General features: G+C 47.3%; 1 protein-coding gene and 1 pseudogene across 2 annotated transcripts in view; both read right to left on the bottom strand.

Annotated features, from left to right (window-relative positions):
- The window catches only part of LOC309870608 (glucokinase regulatory protein-like), an 878,156-nt pseudogene that overhangs the window by 172,112 nt on the left and 684,662 nt on the right, over positions 1-21,382 (bottom strand). The window lies entirely within an intron of this gene.
- On the bottom strand, positions 44-21,336 carry TRIM54 (tripartite motif containing 54). The gene is made up of 9 exons (XM_082745166.1): positions 20,987-21,336; positions 4,102-4,274; positions 3,718-3,889; positions 1,900-1,995; positions 1,057-1,290; positions 768-790; positions 532-656; positions 307-399; positions 44-172 (listed from the first exon to the last, which is right to left on the bottom strand). The coding sequence occupies exons 1-9, from the start codon at positions 21,152-21,154 to the stop codon at positions 156-158; spliced, it is 1,101 nt and encodes a 366-aa protein (XP_082601292.1). The 5' UTR covers positions 21,155-21,336; the 3' UTR covers positions 44-155.

The raw sequence follows: 21,382 nt of genomic DNA, 5'->3' as shown, positions 1-21,382 counted from the left end.
TCCGAAGCTGAGGCGGAGAGTGAGCAGTGAAAGGAGCCGCGGGTCTGGACGCATTAGCCCTTTATTGAGCCCCTCCCCCGCGGCGGGGCGCCGAGCTGGGTGGCGCAGCGGTCTCTGCGCAGGTCGTCCGAGACCCCAGCGCCGGGACCTAGGGATCAGTGCCCGCCTGTGCCTGGGAAAGAAAGCTCAGTGGGCGGGCGCCCCAAAGGTGGGGCCGTAGGAAGGCGTCACGGAGGAGGTTGAGTTGGGGGGATGGGGAGCCAGAGCGTAGGGCCAGCCCCGCCAGGCCCCTCGGGGCGCACTCACCTTCCGGCCCCTCCGGCCGCTCTTCCTCTGGCCCCGCGCCGCCCTCTTCCCCGTCCAGTGCCACTTCCTCATCCTCGTCCTCCCCGGAAGCGCCTAGCCCCAAGGAAGGCCCCGTGAGGTGGGGTCCCTGCCGCTCTGGTCCGTGACGCAGCCCAGGCCCCCGGCGTCTGCTCCGGCCGCCCCGTCCCCGCGGCCCGCCGCCCCCTCCCATCCTCACGCCCTCACCCGGCTGGAAGTCGATGGTCCTCAGCATTTCGGCCACGTGCTCCACGCTCACGGTGAACTGCTCCATGCTCTCGTAGCCCGGCTCGGGCCGTCCCGCCAGCTCCACTTTCGACATCGCCCCGACCCTGCGGCGCGGCAGCCGCTCAGGGGGACCGGCCCCAGTCCCCTCACCCCCCTCCGCGTGGCGGCGGAGCCCAGGCAGCCCCTTCCCTGCCATTGCCGCTCCGCCTACTCACTTATTGATCAGCTCCTTGGCCTGCTGCAAGGAAGAAAGGAGGGTGAGCGTAAGCACCGTGCCAAGTGCTGGCAAAGTCCCTTTCTGGTGCCCGCAGTGCTGCGGGGCGGGCAGGGATGCATATCCCGGTTCGTGGAGGAGAAAACGGACTCGGGCGGGGGGACCTGCCCGGGGCTGTGGGGCAAGTGGGGACCAGAGAGGAGGCCGGAGCCCAGCCCTCCATGTGCCAAGACCCCCTCCCCCGCCCCCCGCAACCGCTCTGCAGCCGGCCTCCCTCCGCCAGGGCCCACCTGGAGGTACAGCGCCATCTGCGGCTCCTCCATGGACTGGATGGCGGACTCCACGAGCTTGGAGGAAGCTTCCAGGTGGTCTCCATACTGGCGGATGAGGCCCCGGACTCGCAGCAGCTTCTCCTCCTGCTCGCGGGCCAGCGCCTGCAGCAGCTCTGCCTTGCGCTCCTCCAGTACCGAACAGAGGGCCTCGAACCTCTGGTTGAGCAACTGCTTTTGCCTCCGGCTGTTGTCCTGAATGGGGGGGAGCAAGGATGAGACCTCCAGCGGGAAGAGCACTCACCCACTTGTCCCATTCCCCATTTAGGGACGCCCCAGACAGCCAAGAAGGAGAGTTCCCCACACACAGTGGCCAAACATTCCCAGGTCTTTGCAGTAACAACTACAAGATTTTTAAAAATTGAGATATGACTTTTAACATTATATTAGTATCAGGTGTGCCGTGTCATGAGTCCGTATTTGTATATACTGTGAAATGATAACAAGTCTAGTTACCATCTGTCACTAAATGTAGTTAGAATTTTCCCCCCTGTGAACATTTTTAAGATTTTCTCTCTTTAGCAAATATAAGATTTTAAAGGACTTCAGAGGTATCTCTGGCCTTAGTTTTTACTTGTATTATCTCATTTAACTCTCAAAAATATCCAGTGAGGTAGTCGTCATAGCATTCTCATTATCAACAAAGCACAGAGAAGTGAAGTAAGTGGACCAAAGCCACAGAGCTAGCCATGGGGCACAGCTGGGATTCAAACCTTGCAGGCTGGCTAACTACCCCACTACTTGGGATTCACCCCCCCCCCCCAGGAACACAGAAATGTCCCCTCCCTCCCCTCCCAGGCTCACCTCAATGGTCTGACACACTTCCTCCATCTGCGTGATCACTGCTTGCACGCGGTCGTTGCCTGCCACCAGCATTGCGATGCCATCACTGAGCTCGCTCTGCCACATACACACACAGGCCAGCCTTAGAGCTGGAGGACGCTGTCTACAGCTGTACCCTCCCATCCCAGCCAGAGCTACCTGGGAGAGGACTGTCCTGCCGCCCCACCATCAGAGCAGCCATCCCAGAGATCTAGATGGCTTGGAGCCATCCAAGAAGTGTGGAAGCACGTTTATGGATTCTGGAAGGGGGTGGAAAGAGGAGAGCCTTCCACCACCAATTGAGAAAGGAATAGACATTTGCCAAATATCCACCAAATGCCAGGCCTGGGACTAAATGCTTCATCTGTAGATTCATGCCTTCCATCAATCTGGAAAGATACTTCGTAATAATTTGTTAGGATACTATTGCCTCTTCTCTATTCTCTCTGTTTTCTCATTCTGTGATTCTAAAGTGATGTATGTGTTCATCCTTCTCAGTTCCCAGTGCTGCATCCGAGGCTGCTTTCTCAGGCCCCCTTTCCTGTTCGCTAGTTCTCTCTTCAGAGGAATCTGTCGTTTAATTCACCCTCTCAGTGTTTTATGTCAACAACCACACTTTTGTTTTTAAAAGCTCTATTTGGTTCTTTGTTAAATCTGCATGTTTGGTAATCTGTTATCGCTGGGGTTTTATTCCATCTTTTTCAGAAAACATTTTATATACAAGGACTCTCAATTTTTTAATAATTCTGATATCCGAATCCCTCAGGGGTTTAATCTGTATTTTTTGTTTCCACCGACTTTACTCATGGGTTATACTTCTTTCTGTACCCTCATTTTTGAATTAATATTTTGTTGTTCGAAATCTAAGGAAAACCCGAGGGCCTGAATCGAGGGGGTTTTCCTCTAGGCAGATTCAGCATTCACTTTTGTCAAAAGCCAGGCCTCACGTCTGACTGCCTTCGTTCCTGAGGTCGCAGCTTAAACTGGGTTCGTGGGAATCTTCAGGACAGGTGTCCACCTCTCAGGGGTCTGGAAGCATAGTCTCATCTCTCTAGTTCAGGAATACTGCCAGCTTTTGCCCTTTGATATAATTTTTATTTTATTTTTAGAAAAGATTTATGTAGGGGCGCCTGGGTGGCTCGGTGGGTTAAGCCGTTGCCTTCGGCTCAGATCATGATTTCAGGGTCCTGGGATCAAACCCCACATTGGGCTCTTTGCTTAGCGGGGAGCCTGCTTCTCTCTCTCTGTCTCTCTGTCTCTCTGTCTCTCTGCCTGCCTCTCTGCCTACTTGTGATCTTTCTCTGTCAAATAAATAAATAAAATATTAAAAATAGATTTATGTAATTTATGAGAGAGAGAGAGCAAGAGGGTGAGCAGGGGGAGGGGCAGAGGGAGAAGATCTCAAGCAGACTCAGCGCTGAGCATGGACCCCGATGCGCAGTTTGATCTCACACCCACTGATATAATTTTTAAGTTGTTTTATGTCAAATGTAGTTGTGTGGTAGTGAGAGGGCCTGGACAGTATCTAGGCCACCAAACCGAAGTTTCTGGTATCCATTACCTAATTGTATACTTAAAACAACTTTGGAACTTGGCACCCTTGTCCCCATTTTACAAGGGAGGAAAGTCAGGGCTAGGGAGGTCAAGTGACTTACCTACGGTCACACTGAGTCATGCACAGAGCCGGGACTGTAGCCCTGATCTGCCAGCCTTAAAGCCAAGTGGAGTGAGAGGCTGAAGTTGGAGACCCTGTTCACTGTTCCCAGCCCCACCATGCCTGCTCCCTCGGCTGTTTGGTACCTTCTGGCGTTTGTAAATGGTGGGCAGTGGGGCCACCTCGCAGTCCTTGTGGGCGCCGAAGACCTTACAGAGGGAGCAGGTGGGCACCTCACAGCTCAGGCAGTAGATATTGATCTTCTCCTCTTCGTGTTCCTCGCACATGAGGTGCTGCTCAGCCTTGGAGTGCAGTGGCCTGGAGGGGAGCGGGCAGGATGGCAGAAGGGTCAGGGGCCAGGCTGGAGGGAAGTGGGGGGGGTCCCACAAGTGTGGGGCTGCCCAGGATCCCATCCTCTGATCTCTAAAGAGGCAGGCTGATTTTTTTCAGCCCTTCCCCTTGACTGATGGGCTTCCCAGCTGTGTCCCAGGCTCTGCTCCTTAGAGGGACAAGAGGTCCTGATAGCTCACCGGGAAGACTCCTGCTTGTAAATGTCGATGATGTTCTCCACTAGCAGGTTTCGCTGCAGGCCATAGACACCATGTCTGTCCAGGACAACCTCATGCCTGCAAGATGGGCAGCGGAAACGGCCCCCCGAGGACACCGTGGTGGAGCCCCGGGACTGCCATAGAGGGTTCGAGGCCTGTAGGGACAAGTAACATGAGAGAACAGGAACGGTGAGGCATGAGGACCCAGGGAAGAGGAGGCAGGGGGAAAGGTCATGAGGGCGGAGGTGTAGAACGGCAGAATGTGGAGGCATCAGCTCTTCCCTACAGCGGAGCCCTCCTCCTCTGAGAGCAGCTCAGGCGGGTGGCCATGGAGATCGTCTTTCCCACTTTTGCTTCATTACTCCTTAAGCATCCCTGCGTCCAGAGCCTAACTTTGGTCAGGGCCCAGTCGGGTTGGGATTTCTCCAATGGGGCCCAGCTTGCAGGTGTGGGAAGACACTGGTGTTGACGGGAAGGCTAAGGTTGAAAATAGGCTCTGTGTGGTGCAGCCAGTTCCTCTTGGGGCTTGCATGGCCCACATCTGAGGGTAGATTCTCTGGAGCCCTTGGCAGGGAAACTGAGATAAGTGGTGAACAATAACACACATGACACCATGCTAGGTTATTCTAAGAAACCATCCCCAGAGACTGGGAGTCAGGAAACCTGCGTTCTTGGGCTGCCCCAACACTGTTCTAATACGTAAATTTGAGCACACATTCAATGTCTGCAAAATTAAGGATGAGATTAGAATATTCCTTCTACAACAAATATTGAGTGTGCCAGGTAATTGCAAGGCTCTGGGGATAAGATATGAATATGTGCATCCCTGCCCTATGGACAAGCAAACCGAGCAAAGTGACATCTACATCCAGCAGGCTGGGTGTTAGGATAAGAGTAAACTCAGGAAGAGGGCTTACAAGAGATGTTCATCACTTACATCTCTTAGGAGAACTTGCTTCATCCCATCCTGAAAGGGAGAGCCCTGCCATGGCCCAGGCCACAGATGAATGGCTCAGAGTTGAGGAGGTGATCCCCTGACCCAAGCAGAACCAATCAAATGTTCTCTCCAGGAATTTGGAATTGAGACACAGAGGTGGAGGTGGCTAGATAGTGTGCAACTTTGAAACGGGAAAAAGACCCATGGAACTGGGCCAAGAGCTGTCACTCAGTGCCCTTGGACTTGTGAAACCCAAGGGGTCAGAGAGTGTGAACAGGAAGGCTGGTCTTCAGAGAAGACAGAAGAGTCAACCTGTGGACAGCAGAAGAGAACGCAGAGACCGCTTGTCCTTCGATGTCTACCTTGTCTTCTTCGGTAAGAGAGCCTCTGAATTGTTAAGCACATGGAATAAAGATTGTGTGTCCAAGCGTCCCTTCTAGCTGGGTGTGACCAGGTGACTGCATTCTGGCCACTGGGATATAGATAGCAAAGTTTTGTGCCATTTCTAGCAAGTATTTTTTTTAAGATTTTATTTATTTATTTGACAGACAGAGATCACAAGTAGGCAGAAAGGCAGGCAGAGAGAGAGAGAGAAGAGCCGAGCAGAGAGCCCGATGCGGGGCTTCCATCCCAGGACTCTGGGATCATGACCTGAGCTGAAGGCAGAGGCTTCAACCCACTGAGCCACCCAGGTGCCCCTCTAGCAAGTATGTTCAATGGAGGGACATCCCCTCCTCTTTTCTCCTTCCTGCTGGCTAGAACGAAAATGGAGTGGCTCAAGTTGAAGCAGCCATATTGAGCGAGGAGGTGGTCACATGATGAGAATGGCAGCAAGATAAAAGGAGTGAGTCTCAGATGAGGCAGTCCTGGACTGCTGGCCTATACTTCCACTTAAGAGAAAAAAAATGTTTTAACCTCCCTTAAGTCTTTGCTATTTGGGGTTTTCTGTCATTTACAGCAGAACTTAGTCCTAACTGGCTGGAAGACCATGAACTCATAGAGACTAATGGGGAGAACAGTCTACCTGTGACTTTGCAAATTTAGATGTATTTCCTACAGTTGAGTTCGATGGAATTCTCCAAATTCTTTTTTTTTTTTTAAGATTTTATTTATTTATTTGACAGACAGAGATCACAAGTAGACAGAGAGGCAGGCAGAGAGAGAGGAGGAAGTAGGCTCCCTGCGGAGCAGAGAGCCCAATGCGGGGCTCGATCCCAGGACCCCAGGATCATGACCTGAGCCGAAGGCAGAGGCTTTAACCCACTGAGCCACCCCGGCGCCCCAAGAATTCTCCAAATTCTTAAGCTGGACCCCAGCTAGAGGGCCCCATCTGTGTACGACAGCACCCAGAATACATACAAGCGTCCAAGTCCACAGTCTTGTTTGAAACTTTAAAAGCAAGAGGTATAGCCAAGGCAGGAAACTTGACCCCTGTGCTGGAACATTCTCTTTAGGCAGTGGGTTAAAGTATAAGATCACTGGGCTTTTGCTTACTTAATGCAATTACCTTTCATTATTTAGAATCCAAATGGGTAAGGAGCTGTTGGGAGAGCTCTAAGGCTGCAAGTTCCTGTAGATATTTGGCTTCTCTTTGATGTGTTGGTGGCTAGCATATAAAGGTACTCAGTGAATGTTTGAATGGATGGAAAGGGGACAATATTCTGAAGTCTTAGCCCAAAGCACAAACTTCTGAAGGGCCCCTCTCCCCCCTCTTCCTCTGCACTGCCCCTCCTTCCTCTATACTCAATATTTAACATTCAGCTCATGTTCCGAGGGCCTATTATGTGCCAAGCACGACGCTATGGACTTCCCAGACGTTACTGAATTTAACTCTCAAGAATTTCTTATAAATATGGTGCAGGAGATGAGCATTTACCTGTCCCCCACTTAGGGACAGTGGCTAACTGGTCACATACTTCATACCAGGTTTTGCCCTAAGTCCTTTTATTTATATTAACTCATTTAAACCTCTTATCAACCTTATGAAATAGGTACTACTATTAGCCCCATTTCTAAGATAGGAAATTGTAGCCCAGAGATGTTAAATAAATCGGTCATGGTTATCAGCTAATAGGTGGCAGAACCAATATTTGAACTCGGGCTCTCTGACCCGAGTCCATCCTAAAAATCAATATACTACATTGTCAGAGGCAATAAAATTGAGGCCACCTGAAGAGTGATGCCCAGAGCTAATATTCACCTCTCCGACTCTCAGGTAAAACAGATTTTAGTAAGGCCAAACACCAACCCTTCACAAAGGAAAGAAACAACAATGTAGAAGTCAGCTGTGCAACTGCGGGTTGATGTTATGGGAGCAGAGATAAAATCTGACCCATCCAAACCAAAATCCCATGAAGCAATATAAGGGCCCAGCTTACAACCAGAATGTGGAAAGGAAAGGAAGCCTGCTTCTCCCTCTCCCACCCCTCTGCTCCCATCTCAGGAAGACTTCCTCCCATGGATCTCCACGTGCCCCCAGGAAAGAGAATTCCTCAGATTCTGTGTGGGAAAATATTCTGCAGCAACATAACCAAATTGAAACCCTCAGTCGCCTACTAATCCAGGTCATACCCCTCTGATTGCCACAGAAGCCAAAGGACCAAACAGAGATTGCAAACCAATGATAACATCCAGCCAGCCGGCTCACATTTGGGTGGACAGTGGAAGAAAGCCAAGGTAAACAGAGGGTTGAGTAAAGAATTCACCCTCAGCTTCAGAACTACCCCTGTTCAAAGAGGAGACGTAAGCAGAAAGGATCCAACAGGAGATACAAGCCAAGCAGGGAGCCTGCTTCCCCCTCTCTCTCTCTGCCTGCCTCTCCCCCTACTTGTGATAGCTCTCTCTCTCTGTCAAATAAATAAATAAAAACATTTTTTTAAAGATTTTATTTATTTATTTGACAGACAGAGATCACAAGTAGGCAGAGAGGCAGGCAGAGAGAGAGAGGAAAGTAAGGCTCCCTGCTGAGCAGAGAGCCCAATGTGGGGCTTGATCCCAGGACCCTGGGACCATGACCTGAGCTGAAGGCAGAGGCTTTAACCCACTGAGCCACCCAGGTGCCCCAATAAAAACATTTTTAAAGAAAAAGAAGAGATATAAGTGATCAAAGCTGGACAAGAAAAGTGAACTGGCAGAATTAAGAAATCATGTAAGGGGCGCCTGGGTGGCTCAGTGGCCTAAAGCCTCTGCCTTCGGCTCAGGTCATCATCAGGTCATGATCCCGGGGTCCTGGGTTCGAGCCCCACATCAGGCTCTCTGCTCAGCAGGTAGCCTGCTTCCCTTCCTCTCTCTCTGCCTGCCTCTCTGCCTACTTGTGAATTCCGTCTATCAAATAAATAAATAAAAATCTTAAAAAAAAAGAAATTATGTAAAATATGTTAGCAATATAAAAACAAAATTCACATTTTACACAACAGTAGGAAGTAAAGTGTGTGACATTGACAGTCACCTAGATTGTGATGGAAAGTAACAGGACAAAAGTAATCAGGACCACATGCTGCAGTGTGGGTCAACCTTGAGGACATTGTGCTAGGTGAAATCAGCCTGTCACAGAAGGACAAATATTGCATGATCCCTCTCATATGAGGTACCTAAAAGAGTCAAATTCATAGAGATAAAAAGCAGAATGGTGGTTGCCAGGGACTGGGGAGCAGGGGAGTGTGAAGTTAGTATTTTAATTGGTACAGAGTTTCAGTTTGGAATGATGAGAGGTTCTGGATATGGTAATACAACAATGTGGATATAGTTAATCCCACTGAATTACACACTCAAGAACAGTTAAGATGAGGGGCACCTGGGTCGCTCAGTCATTGTCTACCTTCAGCTCAGGTCATGATTCCAGGGTCCTGGGATCAAGCCCCGCATTGGGCTCCCTGCTCCACCAGAAGCCTGCTTCTCCCTCTTCCACTCCCCCTCCTTGTGTGCCCTCTCTCTCTGTGTCTCTCTCTGTCAAATAATTAGAATCTTAAAAAAAGAATGGTTAAGATGATAAACTTATAGTATGCATTACCATAATATAAAAAAAAGTGTTTTTTAAAATATTTATTTATTTATTTATTTATTTATTTATTTATTTATTTATGAGAGAGAGAGACAGGGAGTGGTGGGGAGGGACAGAAAGAAAAAAATCCCCAAGTAGACCTTTGCTGAATGCCAAGCCCTATCTGGGACTCAATCCCACGACCCCATGGGATCACGACTTGAGCCAAAACCGTGTCGGGCGCTTGACTGAGCCACCCAAGTGCCCCTAAGAGGAAGTTAAAAAAATAAAAAAGCAATCAGGACTTGCTGGGATGTCTGGGCCAAGGCGGATGGACCAGGAAGCACGCTACTCCCTCACCACCTCCCCACACCATAAAGACATTTTAGTAGCTCATCCCACTAGCTAATCACTGCCATTCTCTTGGGATTGTCTCTGGGAGACAGTCCATATCAGGCAGTCCAACCTAAATCCTTTGTTTGAAGAGCACCTTTCTGGGGAGCTGGCGAGCTCACTGGCAGGTGGTGGGGAGGGGTCGCACCCCTGGCCTTTTTGCGGTTTGCCTGCGGCTCTAGGGCAGCTCCCTGGATTGGGTACCACAGCCCACCCTAGATTTCCCAGCCATCCACGTGTTCCACAGTCTCCTCCTTCTTTCAAAGCTCAGTTCCTCCTGCAGGATCCTCCCTGGGGTGGCTGGCTGGCTGGCTTTCCTCTTACCCTCCTGGGCACGACCCCCCTTCCTGTGATTGCCTCAGCAATGTCTCCCCCGCCCAACTCCAAACCCCACATTGGTCGCTAGACAGTCCTCCACACTGATGTGAGGTTTGGAGTTAAGGCTCCTTAACTCTTGGCACACTCATGCTGCTTAGAGGCTGTCTCTGTGTTACCCATGAGCTAGCTCGGTGTTTCTCCAAGTGTGGTGTACATACTGATGACAGGCATGGAGATTTTAGGTGGTATGCAAATGGACATTGAAAATTTCTATGTTTATTTTGTGCATATTAGAAAAAATAACCAGCCTACATAGTGATTTTTCAAGAATTTTGTCATTTAGAACGAAGATAGAATGATCACGTAAGCTTTAAAAGTGAGCCCCCCTCCTTTTTTTTTAAGATGTTATTTATTTATTTGGTGGAGAGAGAGTGAGCACAAGCAGAGGGGAGGGGTAGAGGGAGAGGGAGAAGCAGGCTTCCCCCGAGCAGGGAGCCGGATGCAGGACTCTATCCCAGGACCCTAGGATCATGACCTGAGTTGAAGGCAGACGTTTAACTGCTTAACTGACTGAGCCATTCAGTCGCCCCTAAAAGTGAGTCATTTTAAATAGAAATAATCAACCATCGTACAGGTGGTACATAGCTATGGCAAAAATCAGGAAGGTGAAAAGAGAATGAAGACCGGGGAGTTGCTCTAACCCTTTCCTGACTCCTTCCTCACTCGAAACTTGTCTGTCTCATGTCCCAAATTTTTTTCAAATGCTGGTGGTTATTTTGAGAAAGTCGTCTGTACTGGATATGTGGATACAATTGTTACCCCTTCTTGGTAACATTTCTATATTTTAACAGAAGGCATTTAATGTGGCACAATATAGGGAAAGCAACAATGATCTGAAGATCTGGTTTTGGATTTGGCATTTACGACCTTAGGAAGGCAATTTCTCTCAGGGTCCCAGACTCCTCAGATCTAAAAAGATGGATCTGTACTTAGCACTTGGTCCTGATGTTTTGTGAGCCATGAGCCTTGATGGATAAAATATGGTAAGAATTTCAGATACCCTGACCAATGTTGATTTGCCTGTGAGATGGCAAAGGAATTTTATAACAACCTCCGCCCTCACACCACAGAGGCCATCAACTCCCTCTCTTTAACTCCGTGATCCAGGGTCTTACTTATCTGTGTCTGTGCCTCCCACAGCTGTCCCTAGAGCCCTCTTCTTGTCTCATAGAAGTAGTTCCTGAAATCCCATCTCTGAAATAGTCCTAGTGTGTTTGGATGGATTTATTCATTCTATCACTTGTATTATCTATGAGGCTTGAATTTTATATACCTGTATTATCATAATATACCTGTATAATCAAAATAAACAATAATTTTTTCATATAGGAAACATACTGGTTATGTGACAGTAAAAGAGCAACTTTAAAAATATTTTATTTATTTATTTAACAGAGAGAGAGAGCGCGCGAGAGAGATCACAAGTAAGCAGAGAGAAAGGCAGAGAGATGGGGGGAAGCAGGCTCCCCACTGAGCAGAGAGCCCAATGCGGGGCTCGATCCCAGGACCCCAGCATCATGGCCTGAGCCAAAGGCAGAAGCTTAACCCACTGAGTCACCCAGGTGCCCCAGTAGAAGAGCAATTAAATGAGCTATACCAGAGTTATTATGCTATTACCTTTCTTAACAGAGTTCTTTGTAACACGGGGAGATATTCATGTTATGATTTTAGATGAAAAAAGCAGGACGTAAATCTACATAGACAGTAGGATCCCAATTTTGAAATGGGTGATGGGATTCCCAGGTGATTTTAAAACTTTCTTCTTTGTGTTCATCTATATTTCCCAAATTTCCCTCTATAGACCCTGAATTACTTTTAAAATGCATTTTTTAAAAGTTAAATGTTTTTTTCAATAATTGTCATCAAGGGATAGAATTGTGAGTTATTCCTTTTTCTTTTTCTTTTTTTATAATTTCTAATTTTTGTACAAGGACTTTGGGGTTTGAAAAAAAATTTTTTACTTCTAAAAAATGTGGGACACCGGCTGGCTCAGTGTGTGGAGCATACAACTCTTGATCTTGGGTTGTGAATTTGAGATCCAGGTCAGGTGTGGAGCCTGCTTAAGAAAAAAATAAAATATTTTTAAAATGCAATGTTCAGGGGCACCTGGGTGGCTCAGTGGTTTGAGCATCTGACTCTTGGTTTCAGCTCGGGTCATAAGCTCAGGGTCGTGAGATGGAGCCCCTGCGTCGGGCAAGGTGCTCAGTGAGGAGCCGACTCGGGATTCTCTCTCAACCACTCCCTCTCTGCTCTTTCCTCTGCTCACACTCACTCCTTTCTCTCTCTCTCTCTCTCTCTCCCTCAAGTAAATAAAATCTTTCTAAAAAAATGCAATGCTCAGTTCTGACATGAAAGGAAAGGGGGCGCTAGAGTGCCATAAAAACCAAGAAGGTAAACCACTAGAAGAAATGTAACAAACTATGTCGGTTCAAGGGAGGGAACGTTTAAGAAGATGCCATTTGAAGATAGGGTGGCAGACAGGTAGGAAAGAGTTTAAGGAGAACAGAGAGACTAAGATTTTAAGTTACACACAGGGGAGGTATGGGGTGGGGGGAAGCTAGAAAGGTGGGTTTTTTAAGTGAAAGACTTTTGAGTTTAATGAATTAATTTTAGAAGATTTATTTATTTTAGAGAGAGAGAAAGGGAGTGGGGGGAAGGGTATGGGGAGAAATTCCTCAAGGAGACACCCCACTGAGCTCAGAGCCCAATGCAGGGCTTAATCTCATGACCCATGAGATCATGACTGGAGGCAAAAGCAGGAGTTGGATGTGTAACTGACGGAGCCACCCATGCGCCCCTTTTAAATTTTATTTTTTAAAAATTGTGGCAAAATCATAGAGGGCTTTAAATTCAAGGGTAAGGATCTGAACTTAATTTTGTAGACATGTTTTCTGAACTAGGAGAGAAAATAAGAGTGAATATTAATCTAAGAGAGGTAATTTGGATAGATGGGGAGAGGTTAAGGCACAGATAACTAGGAAGCAAGTGCCATAGTCAAAACAAGTAATGGGCCTATCCTCAGGCAGTGGCAGTGATCTTGGAAAAACTAGGGATGCCAGGGATGCCTTGGTGGCTCAGTGGGTTGGGCATCTGTCTTCAGCTTGGGTCATGATCCCAGAGTCCCAAGATCAAGCCCCGGGTCAGGCTCTCTGCTCAGCAGGGAGTCTGCTTCTCCCTCTGACCCTCTCCCTGCTTTGTGCTCTCTCTCTCTCTCTCAAATAAATAAAATCTTAAAAAAAAAAGACTAGGGATGCCAGAGGCAGAATCAGTAAGCTGACCATTCACTTGGATGTGGATGGGTTGTGGGCAGAGGAGAAAGTCAAACCTGGATACTTGGGAAGATGATGGGACCTGTAATGCAGGAGTATTTAACCTGGAGACCACAGCCCCGAAAGAGCCTTGTCAAAAATTCTATGGAACCAGATGAGGAAAAAAAAAAAAAAAAAAAAAATCACACCTTGATTTTCACTAAGCTCTAGCAGAAATCGGGCATTTCCCTCAGTTATAAATGTAGGCAACAAACCACAGCAGTTGTAGTGGTACTTGGTTGCCCACAGAAATCACGAGCAGTTCACATCTCATTATTGCTGTTGCTCAAATACCCAAAAATAATTTATGCTTATCACTACCCCTAAACTACTTCAAGCCCACTTTTTTTTTTTAAGATTTTTTTTAAATTTATTTGACAGAGATATCACAAGCAGGCAGAGAGGCAGAGAGAAGCAGACTCCCCGATGAGCAGAGAGCCGGACGCGGGGCTCGATCCCAGGACCCTGAGATCATGACCTGAGCCGAAGGCAGTGGCTTAACCCCCTGAGCCACCCAGGCACCCCTCAAGCCCACATTTTGAGCTCATGATTTAATGTGGTAATCAGGAGCACATACATTACTCTATCAAACATGTTCTAATTACTCTGGTAATTATACTCCAGTGTTTCTCAAGCTTTTTTTCATTACTGCTCCTTCCAGGAAACTTGTAAGACATTTTCCCCCCTCATATCAACCCCTCCCCCATTAAATTTTAGTACCAAAAAAATCTACAAAAATGAAACTCCTAAAGGCAGAGAGTAGAAAGGGGGTTTCCAGGGGGTGGGGTTGGGGGGAATGATGAGATACTGATCAGAGGGAACAAGTTTTCCATTCTGAGATGAATGCATTCTGGGGACCTGATGTACAGCATGGGGACTGGAGTTAGTCACACTGTATTGCCTACTTGGTGATTGCTAGGAGAGCAGTAGACCACACAGGGGTAACCACGTGAGGTGATGGATGTTTTAACTCGCTTGCTTGGTGTGATCGGTTCACAATCTTAAATCATCATGTGCATGACTTAAATATGTATAATTTTTGTCAGTTTTATCTCAGGACAGCTGGGTGGGGGGAGTTTTACCTGAAAGCAAAAACTAAATAAAAATTTAAAAATAAAATCACAATAAAAATATTCTAATATGGCAGATATCCCTGGGGCAACATCAGCTCTGCTGAGAATGTATGAGAATGCATGCTGTGTTCTAGTGGGATCCAGTCTCTTCATAATCAAATGTATTTTAATGCAGTTAAAAACATTTTTCTTTTTTTTTAAGATTTTATTTATTTGACAGAGATCACATGTAGGCAGAGAGGCAGGCAGAGAGAGAGAGAGAGAGAGAGAGAGAAGGAAGCAGGCTTCCTGCTGAGCAGACAGCCCGATGTGGGGCTCGATCCCAGGACTCTGGGATCATGATCTGAGCTAAAGGCAGAGGCTTTAACCCACTGAGCCACCCAGGCGCCCTAGAAACATTTTTCTTACATAAACCACAGACATCGCCCTTAGGATCCACAGGCTTTACAACCTGACAAAGGGGTCCACGGTCCAAAAGGAGAACTTCCTGCCCTGATTGTAAGTCCTACTCAGTCTCAGTCGTACGCTAAGGTGTAGACGGCAACCTGCTTACTACTGCTCCAGAGCTGACCATCTCTACATCAGACTAAAAAGATCTCTCAGCTGACTAATATTCAGTTAGCAAAATCCCATCTTCTGCTTCTGTTTATCTTTCTATTTCAAGACCAAGAAATAACACTGTATGTTAACCAACTGGAATTAAAATAAAAACCTAAAAAAAAAAACCACCAAAAAAAAAAAAAAAAAGCAAGCTTTTGCAGATGGCTGTGTGGAAATACAGGGGATAGACCTGCTCTTAGCCTGATGAAACTACACTGTATATAATGCATCCTTTTTAAAAAAGATTTTATTTATTTATTTATTTAACAGACAGAGATAACAAGTAGGCAGAGCAGCAGGCAAAGAGAGAAAGGAGGAAGCAGGCTCCCCGCTGAGCAGAGAGCCCAATGTGGGGCTCTATCCCAAGACCCTGAGATTATGACCTGAGCCCAAGGCAGAGGCTTTAACCCACTGAGCCACCCAGGCACCCCATATAATGCATCTTTGAGTTGATATCTTCTTTAAGATATAAGCTTTTGTAAACAGTTGTGTAGAGGCATATGGCAAAAGAGCTGTACTTAAAAAAAAAAAAAAAAAAAACACCTAACTAACTAAAAAAAAAAACAAAAAAATACTGATGGGCTCTGTTATACACAGAAATGTCTTTCTTCTTTCCCGAGATCTTACATTTTTACAAGAAAGCCAGCCCCATGCGGCAAATTTCATATGCCAATGAGGTGATGTGTAAAGGAAATTCCATCACTCTAGGAAACAGAAGACCTAGATTAAAGTCTCCGCTCTGTCTCTTTGTGTGTCTAGAACCTGTGTCCTGTTCCGCTGGGAATCACCTCCACCCTAACTCAAATGGACTCACGCATGTGAAGGTTCTCTGTAAACAAGACAACAATGCACAAAGGGTTGTTAACAACCCTAAAAGTATAAGAGCACACAGAACCACAGGCCCTGAAATAACTGCTCCTTCTTCATTGTAGAGGATAAAATGGTATGGAGAAAATAAATGGAATTTAATTCTAGGCTATGTTTAAGGCTTCTGTGTGGCATACATGCCTTGACCTGTCTTTTAGACTGTATGGCGCTTCCTTTTTCTTTCTTTCTTTCTTCTTTCTTTCTTTCTTTCTTTCTTTCTTTCTTTTTTTGTAATATTCCATAGCACCTACTAGAAATGTTCCATCTGGGAAGAGGCTCTATGAGTTCAAGAGGAGTTTTTGAAAGCTATCTCCTCCAAAATGATGACCTGGCCAATGACGAGTAGTGGACCATGCAGACCTTCAGAATATATTGGAGAAACCATCGGAAAATGGTAACAGAAGACCAGAGATTTGCAGAAATGTTGAAGAGCCTTGGAAGAATTTAGATGTCGTTAAAAGCTTGGGAGAGGGATTCTGAGTGGAGGACTCGCTCTGCCTGACAGAACCCAGCCTAGCACAAGGGGTTAGCTGGAAGGAAGATGGAAGAGCAGAGGAGTGAGTCAAGTCAGGACACCGGTAACCAAATAGAAAATGCTTAAAAAATGGAAATCCAAGGGTGCCTGGCTGGCTCAGTCGGAAGAGCAGGCAACTCTCCATCTCAGGGTTGTGGGCTTAAGCCCCATGTTGGGTGTAGAGATTGCTATAAACAAACAAACAAACTTAGGGGGAGAAAAAAAAAAAAGAAATCCATATAAGTTTTCTTGAATTTGTGAAATCAGATTGTTAGAATTACAAGGGTGTTAAAGATGAGCTTAAAGCATCCTTTTAATCTATATATGTGTAAACAGGCTTGAAGAGGTAAAATAACCTGATATCATGTGGCAAGAAAGGACTAGATTAGGGACTAGAACCCAAGAACCAGTCGTGGTCTAGGTTTCTTGTTTTCCGCTAAACAAGTTTCTTCCGTCAAGTGAGCAAAATCCCTAACCCTGCTGCAAGGTAAATGATATTCACAAACTTGCACTGAACCAATTTCTCATAAAGGAGACCCCTCCCCTCCACGCCACTGTTGGGCTGGGGAGATCCGGGTGTCCTCAGCAGCTGTGGAAGTGGTGAAGGAGGCAGGCTCTCCCGAGGACCACAGGTCCTCACAGTGAACGGATAAGAAACGAGATTTCAGGGTGGAGAGAAACAGAGGGCATCTCTTTCCCAGGACACCCTTTATTAGAGAAGGCGGCCCTTTTCTTCAGATTCCCATATCTGTACATCTCTCCCTAGAAGGACACCTTCCAGAAAAGCTGTTCCCCAACCACCTTCTTCCAAGGCCTTCTGGTTGTCTGTTAAATCACAACAGGCTGCAGCCCATAAACAAGTGCCCACAGTGAAGTGGGGGCAGGTATAAAAATAAACTGAAGGCTGGCTTAAGGGAGTTTAGGACTGAATAGAGTTTACAAATACAGAAGCGCATGGGAAGATGTTTGTGTCAAATTCCCACACCAACAGCTTTCCCCTCGTCAAAGTGCTTGGTTAGCTGAGTGGGTGCAAGTGTGGAGAAATAGGGAGGGAGAAATTAGAGGAGGTTAATGTGGTATTTCGGTGTCTGTCTCTTTAAATTCAGAGTGAGAGAGACAGAGAGGTATTAGGGTTCTAAAGAAACCTAGTTAAATTGTGATGGCAACTATGTAAAGAGGTGTATGGCCAGTGGGGCTTGAAAGTAATATACAAACGTGAAAATCACTGTGTTGGGGGAGGTAGGATTCTGGATGACTTTCTTCCAAACCCTTAATGCTGTTCAACATTTTCAATTAAATGTTCAATTAAACATTTTCCAGTTTGCTTCCTGGGCAATTAACCTGATGTTATAAAATCACAGTTCTCTGAAATTATTTTATTTTTTAAGATTTCATTTATTTATTTGACAGAGAGGTCACAGGTAGACAGAGGGGCAGGCAGAGAGAGAGATGAGGAAGCAGGCTCCCCACTGAGCAGAGAGCCTGATGTGGGGCTGGATCCCAGACCCTGGGATCATGACCTGAGCTGAAGGCAGAAGCTTTAACCCACTGAGCCACCCAGGCATCCCTAAAATTCTTTTATTTAAAAAAAAATTTTTTTTTAAATTTTTAAGTAATCTCTGCACCCAATGTGGAGCTTGAACTCACAACCCTGAGATCAAGAGTCACATGCTCTGCCAACTGAGCCAGAGAGGCATTCCACAACTCCCTAAAATTCTTGCTTGTTGTCCATCACAGCAGTTTTTAGGACAGCAAAACACTGGACACCATCTAAATGTTTCAGAGGACTGATTTAAATAGGCTGCGGTCCAGTCATAACAATGGAACATTATGTCCCCATTTTATCTACTTATTTAGAGCTGAAAATGGGGGAGGGGCTGGGAGAGACAGAAGGGGGAGGGAGAGGGAAGGGGAGAGGGAGAATCCCAAGCAGGCTCCGGGCTCAGCTCCGCCCTGAGTTTCGATCTCACGGCCCTGAGATCACGACCAGAGCCAAAAGCAAGAGTCGGATGCTTAACTGATCGAGCCAGCCAGGCGCCCCTACACAGCCATTTTAAAACGAAGGCACAGATCTCAATGTGTGGAGATGGAACAACTGCCAAGAGAGAGTGAGTGAGCAAAGGCAGATGTAGGACCATGAGTGTAGCTGAAACACACACACACACACATACGTACCCATCTGTGGAGAATCTCTGGAAGGATGCCCAAGAAAGTTGGAAATGGCCGCCTCCATTTGGAGAAGCGAAATGAGGGCCTGAGGCGGTCACTTGTCATGATATAAACTCCCATACTATTTTTTTTTAATGTGTGTGTGTGCGCGCGCGTGCGTGTGTGTGACACTGGTTTAAGTTTTATAAGTTCTATTAACTTTCTAGGCAATGTTCTCAGGGTACTCTTCCTAAGTGGTTTTAAGATAGAGTTACCAAAAGTCCTATTCTTGTTCCCATACTTAGAAAACAGACAATCTGATTATGCCTACAGTTGTCAAAATGTGGAGGCAATGTGCGAAAAAACTAAATATGTTCATCTTTCAGAGGGATATCTACTGAGATGTATATACATAAGTGCAGCCAAAGAACTGGGTCAGCCTCCCACCAGGCTGCCCCAAATAAAGCAGAGCGAGGAAATGAGCTGTTCACTCTTCTCCTTGGGGAGGGGGCAGGGCGCTCTGCACTTTTATAAGAGACTCATCATTGGGTACCTGGCTGGCTCAGCTGGTTGAGCATCTGCCTTTGGCTCAGGTTATGATCCCAGGGTCCTGGGATCGAGCCCCGAGTCAGGCTCCCTGCTTGGCGGAGAGCTTGCTTCTCCCTCTCCCTCTGCCTGCCTCTCTGCCTACTTGTGTATGCTTGCTCGCTCTCTCTCTCCCTGTGTCAAATAAATAAATAAAATCTTAAAAAAAATAAGAAAATAGAAGAGACACATCAGTCCAGATCCAGAGAACCATCTCAAAGCTCTGGGAATCCTGTTGTTTCCTAAATATTATGCATAAGGTTTGGGTCAGTCCCAGGTCTCTCGGGGTCCAATCAGTATTTCAGAGCTTCAAGGAACCAAAACGGTGAGGCCACTTAAACATCCTCTAGCCTGCACATAGAGAACCTGTCCCTGGGACCAGCTGGAGATACTACGCGCCTTGTACTTTAATATTCTGGCCATTTTTAAAAATAGGACATATTATCCTCACTTTCAAAACTTCTCTTTGCTTTCATGTATTTCAAGAGCTAATGGAAGGACGCTTCACTACAAATTCATGAGAAGGGCTGGCAAAATCTTGTTGCCATTCCCTCCTGGGCACGTCAGCCTAAAGGACGTTCAGAAAGGCACTTAGCACAGGGGGAAACTAAGATGGTGGGCAAGGAGAGGGCTCTAGCACGTGACTTGATGTCCAGAATGAGCAGAGAGAGCAGTCAGCCCTTCCCAGAGAGAGAAAACCACAGGCTCTGAGATATTCTGGAGCCAAACAATGTAATGGCAGGCTTAGACATTTAGAAGAAGAGGAGACAGAGTGGGGAGCCTGGGTGGCTCAGCTGGTTAAGCACCTGCCTTTGACTCAAGTCATGATCCCAGGGTCTTGGGATTGAGTCCCAGGTGGGGCTCCCTGCTTAGCGGGGAGTCTGCTTCTCCCTCTCCCTCTGCTGCTCCTCCTGCTTGTGCTCTCTCACTTGCACTCTCTCTACCAAATAAATAAAATCTTTAAAAAATGTTAAAAAAAAATAGGAGATGGGAATGGACCTCAACAGGAAGATGGCAGACAGAAAAGTGTAGTCACAGAGCACCACTCTGGGACAGCCTGGCTTAGCTAGTGCATTAATTTTTTCCCAAACATGCTGCCCCAAGGAATCCCCCCACAAAAAGAGAGAGATAGAGCACGCGCGCACGCATTTTCTTAGTTAAGTTAAAATTCATTTGTGTTCAATACGTTTCCTCCTGAAGTCTGATACAGTTGAAGAATACGTGTTCGTGGCATCATTATCACGGCCGTGCCTACCAAACTGGCCAGCTTTGGTCTATTCCGGGATTTTACTTCACTAGCAAGGTGTGCATATGCGAGTGCGTGTGCACACATGTGAGCGTGCACTTCTCCCCTTACTCTCTCTGATCTTCGTTCCAGGGGCACAGGACAAGCAAGAAAACCCACTGATGAACCATTCTGGTATATGCTGCATTTCCTTCTGAAACCAGGAGCTAAAACAACATCTGTGAATGTGATTAGCTGTGCTTTGCCCCACAGGCTCACATCAACCAAAGCGAGTTGCATTTCTCTGCCTCCTCTCTACGTAAGTGACCACAGTCCTCTTGAACCAGCAGGCCCCTCTACTGACCCGATGCGGAATGGGGCACAGGTGTGAACTTCAGTTGGCGAGAAGTCGCGCTCTCCTGCCCACCGTCTAACTCTGCCCCCCAAAGATGGACGCGCTGAGCTTTGCCTCCAACACAAACCGACCCATCATGGACTTTGCTCACAGGGATCATTTTGTCATGTTTATCTTCTTGATATTTTCTCCAAGTCTCCCGTATCGTCCTCAAAACCCGAAACTCCAAACTGGAATGCCGAGTCCAGCGCAGATCACCACACAGCCTGGTGCGGGATCACCTCCCTCCCGGGCTCTAGTTCCTATGGGGGTCTTCTCTCCCCTGTGGACACTGGCCTTCCAGCTATGGTCCCCGCGCACGTCACCTGTCCTTGCCAGCCTGCAGAGCAGCTGCTGACTCATGCTTACTTTGGGATCTCCTGGGACCCCAGGACAGCCACCACCCACCGCGTGGAGGGCCCTGCCCACCAGCTTCTGGGGTCTCCGCCTCCTGGGCCCGGCCCACCTGGAAGACGTCGTTGGCACACTTGCGGCATAGGTTGTGCTGGCAGGGCAGGATCACCACCGGTTTGGAGAACATCTCCAGGCAGATGGGGCAGATGAGCTGCTTCTCCAGGTTGTCCATGCTGTGTGCATCCCCTAGCAGCGGCTTGAAACCCACTGTGAAGTTCATCCCCTCAGTGATCGTGCCTGCCCTGGCCTTGGCCCCAGTCCTGGCCTTCCCTGACTGCCTCTGGACCCTTCCTCGTTGACTTTAGACAGTCCGTGGGTTCTTATGTTCCCTTCTACTGCTCGCTCTTGAAATAGCTCTGCTTGCTCTCCTGTCCCTTCCTCCAACAATGCCCCTCGTCCTCAGACACTTCTCTGTCTTTATCTACTCTTTGCTCTGTACCCCAGCCAG

The sequence above is a fragment of the Mustela nivalis genome (genome assembly GCF_964662115.1).
Source record: "Mustela nivalis genome assembly, chromosome: 8".
Taxonomy (NCBI): Eukaryota; Metazoa; Chordata; class Mammalia; order Carnivora; family Mustelidae; genus Mustela; species Mustela nivalis.
This window is presented reverse-complemented; position numbering and strand designations above follow the sequence as displayed.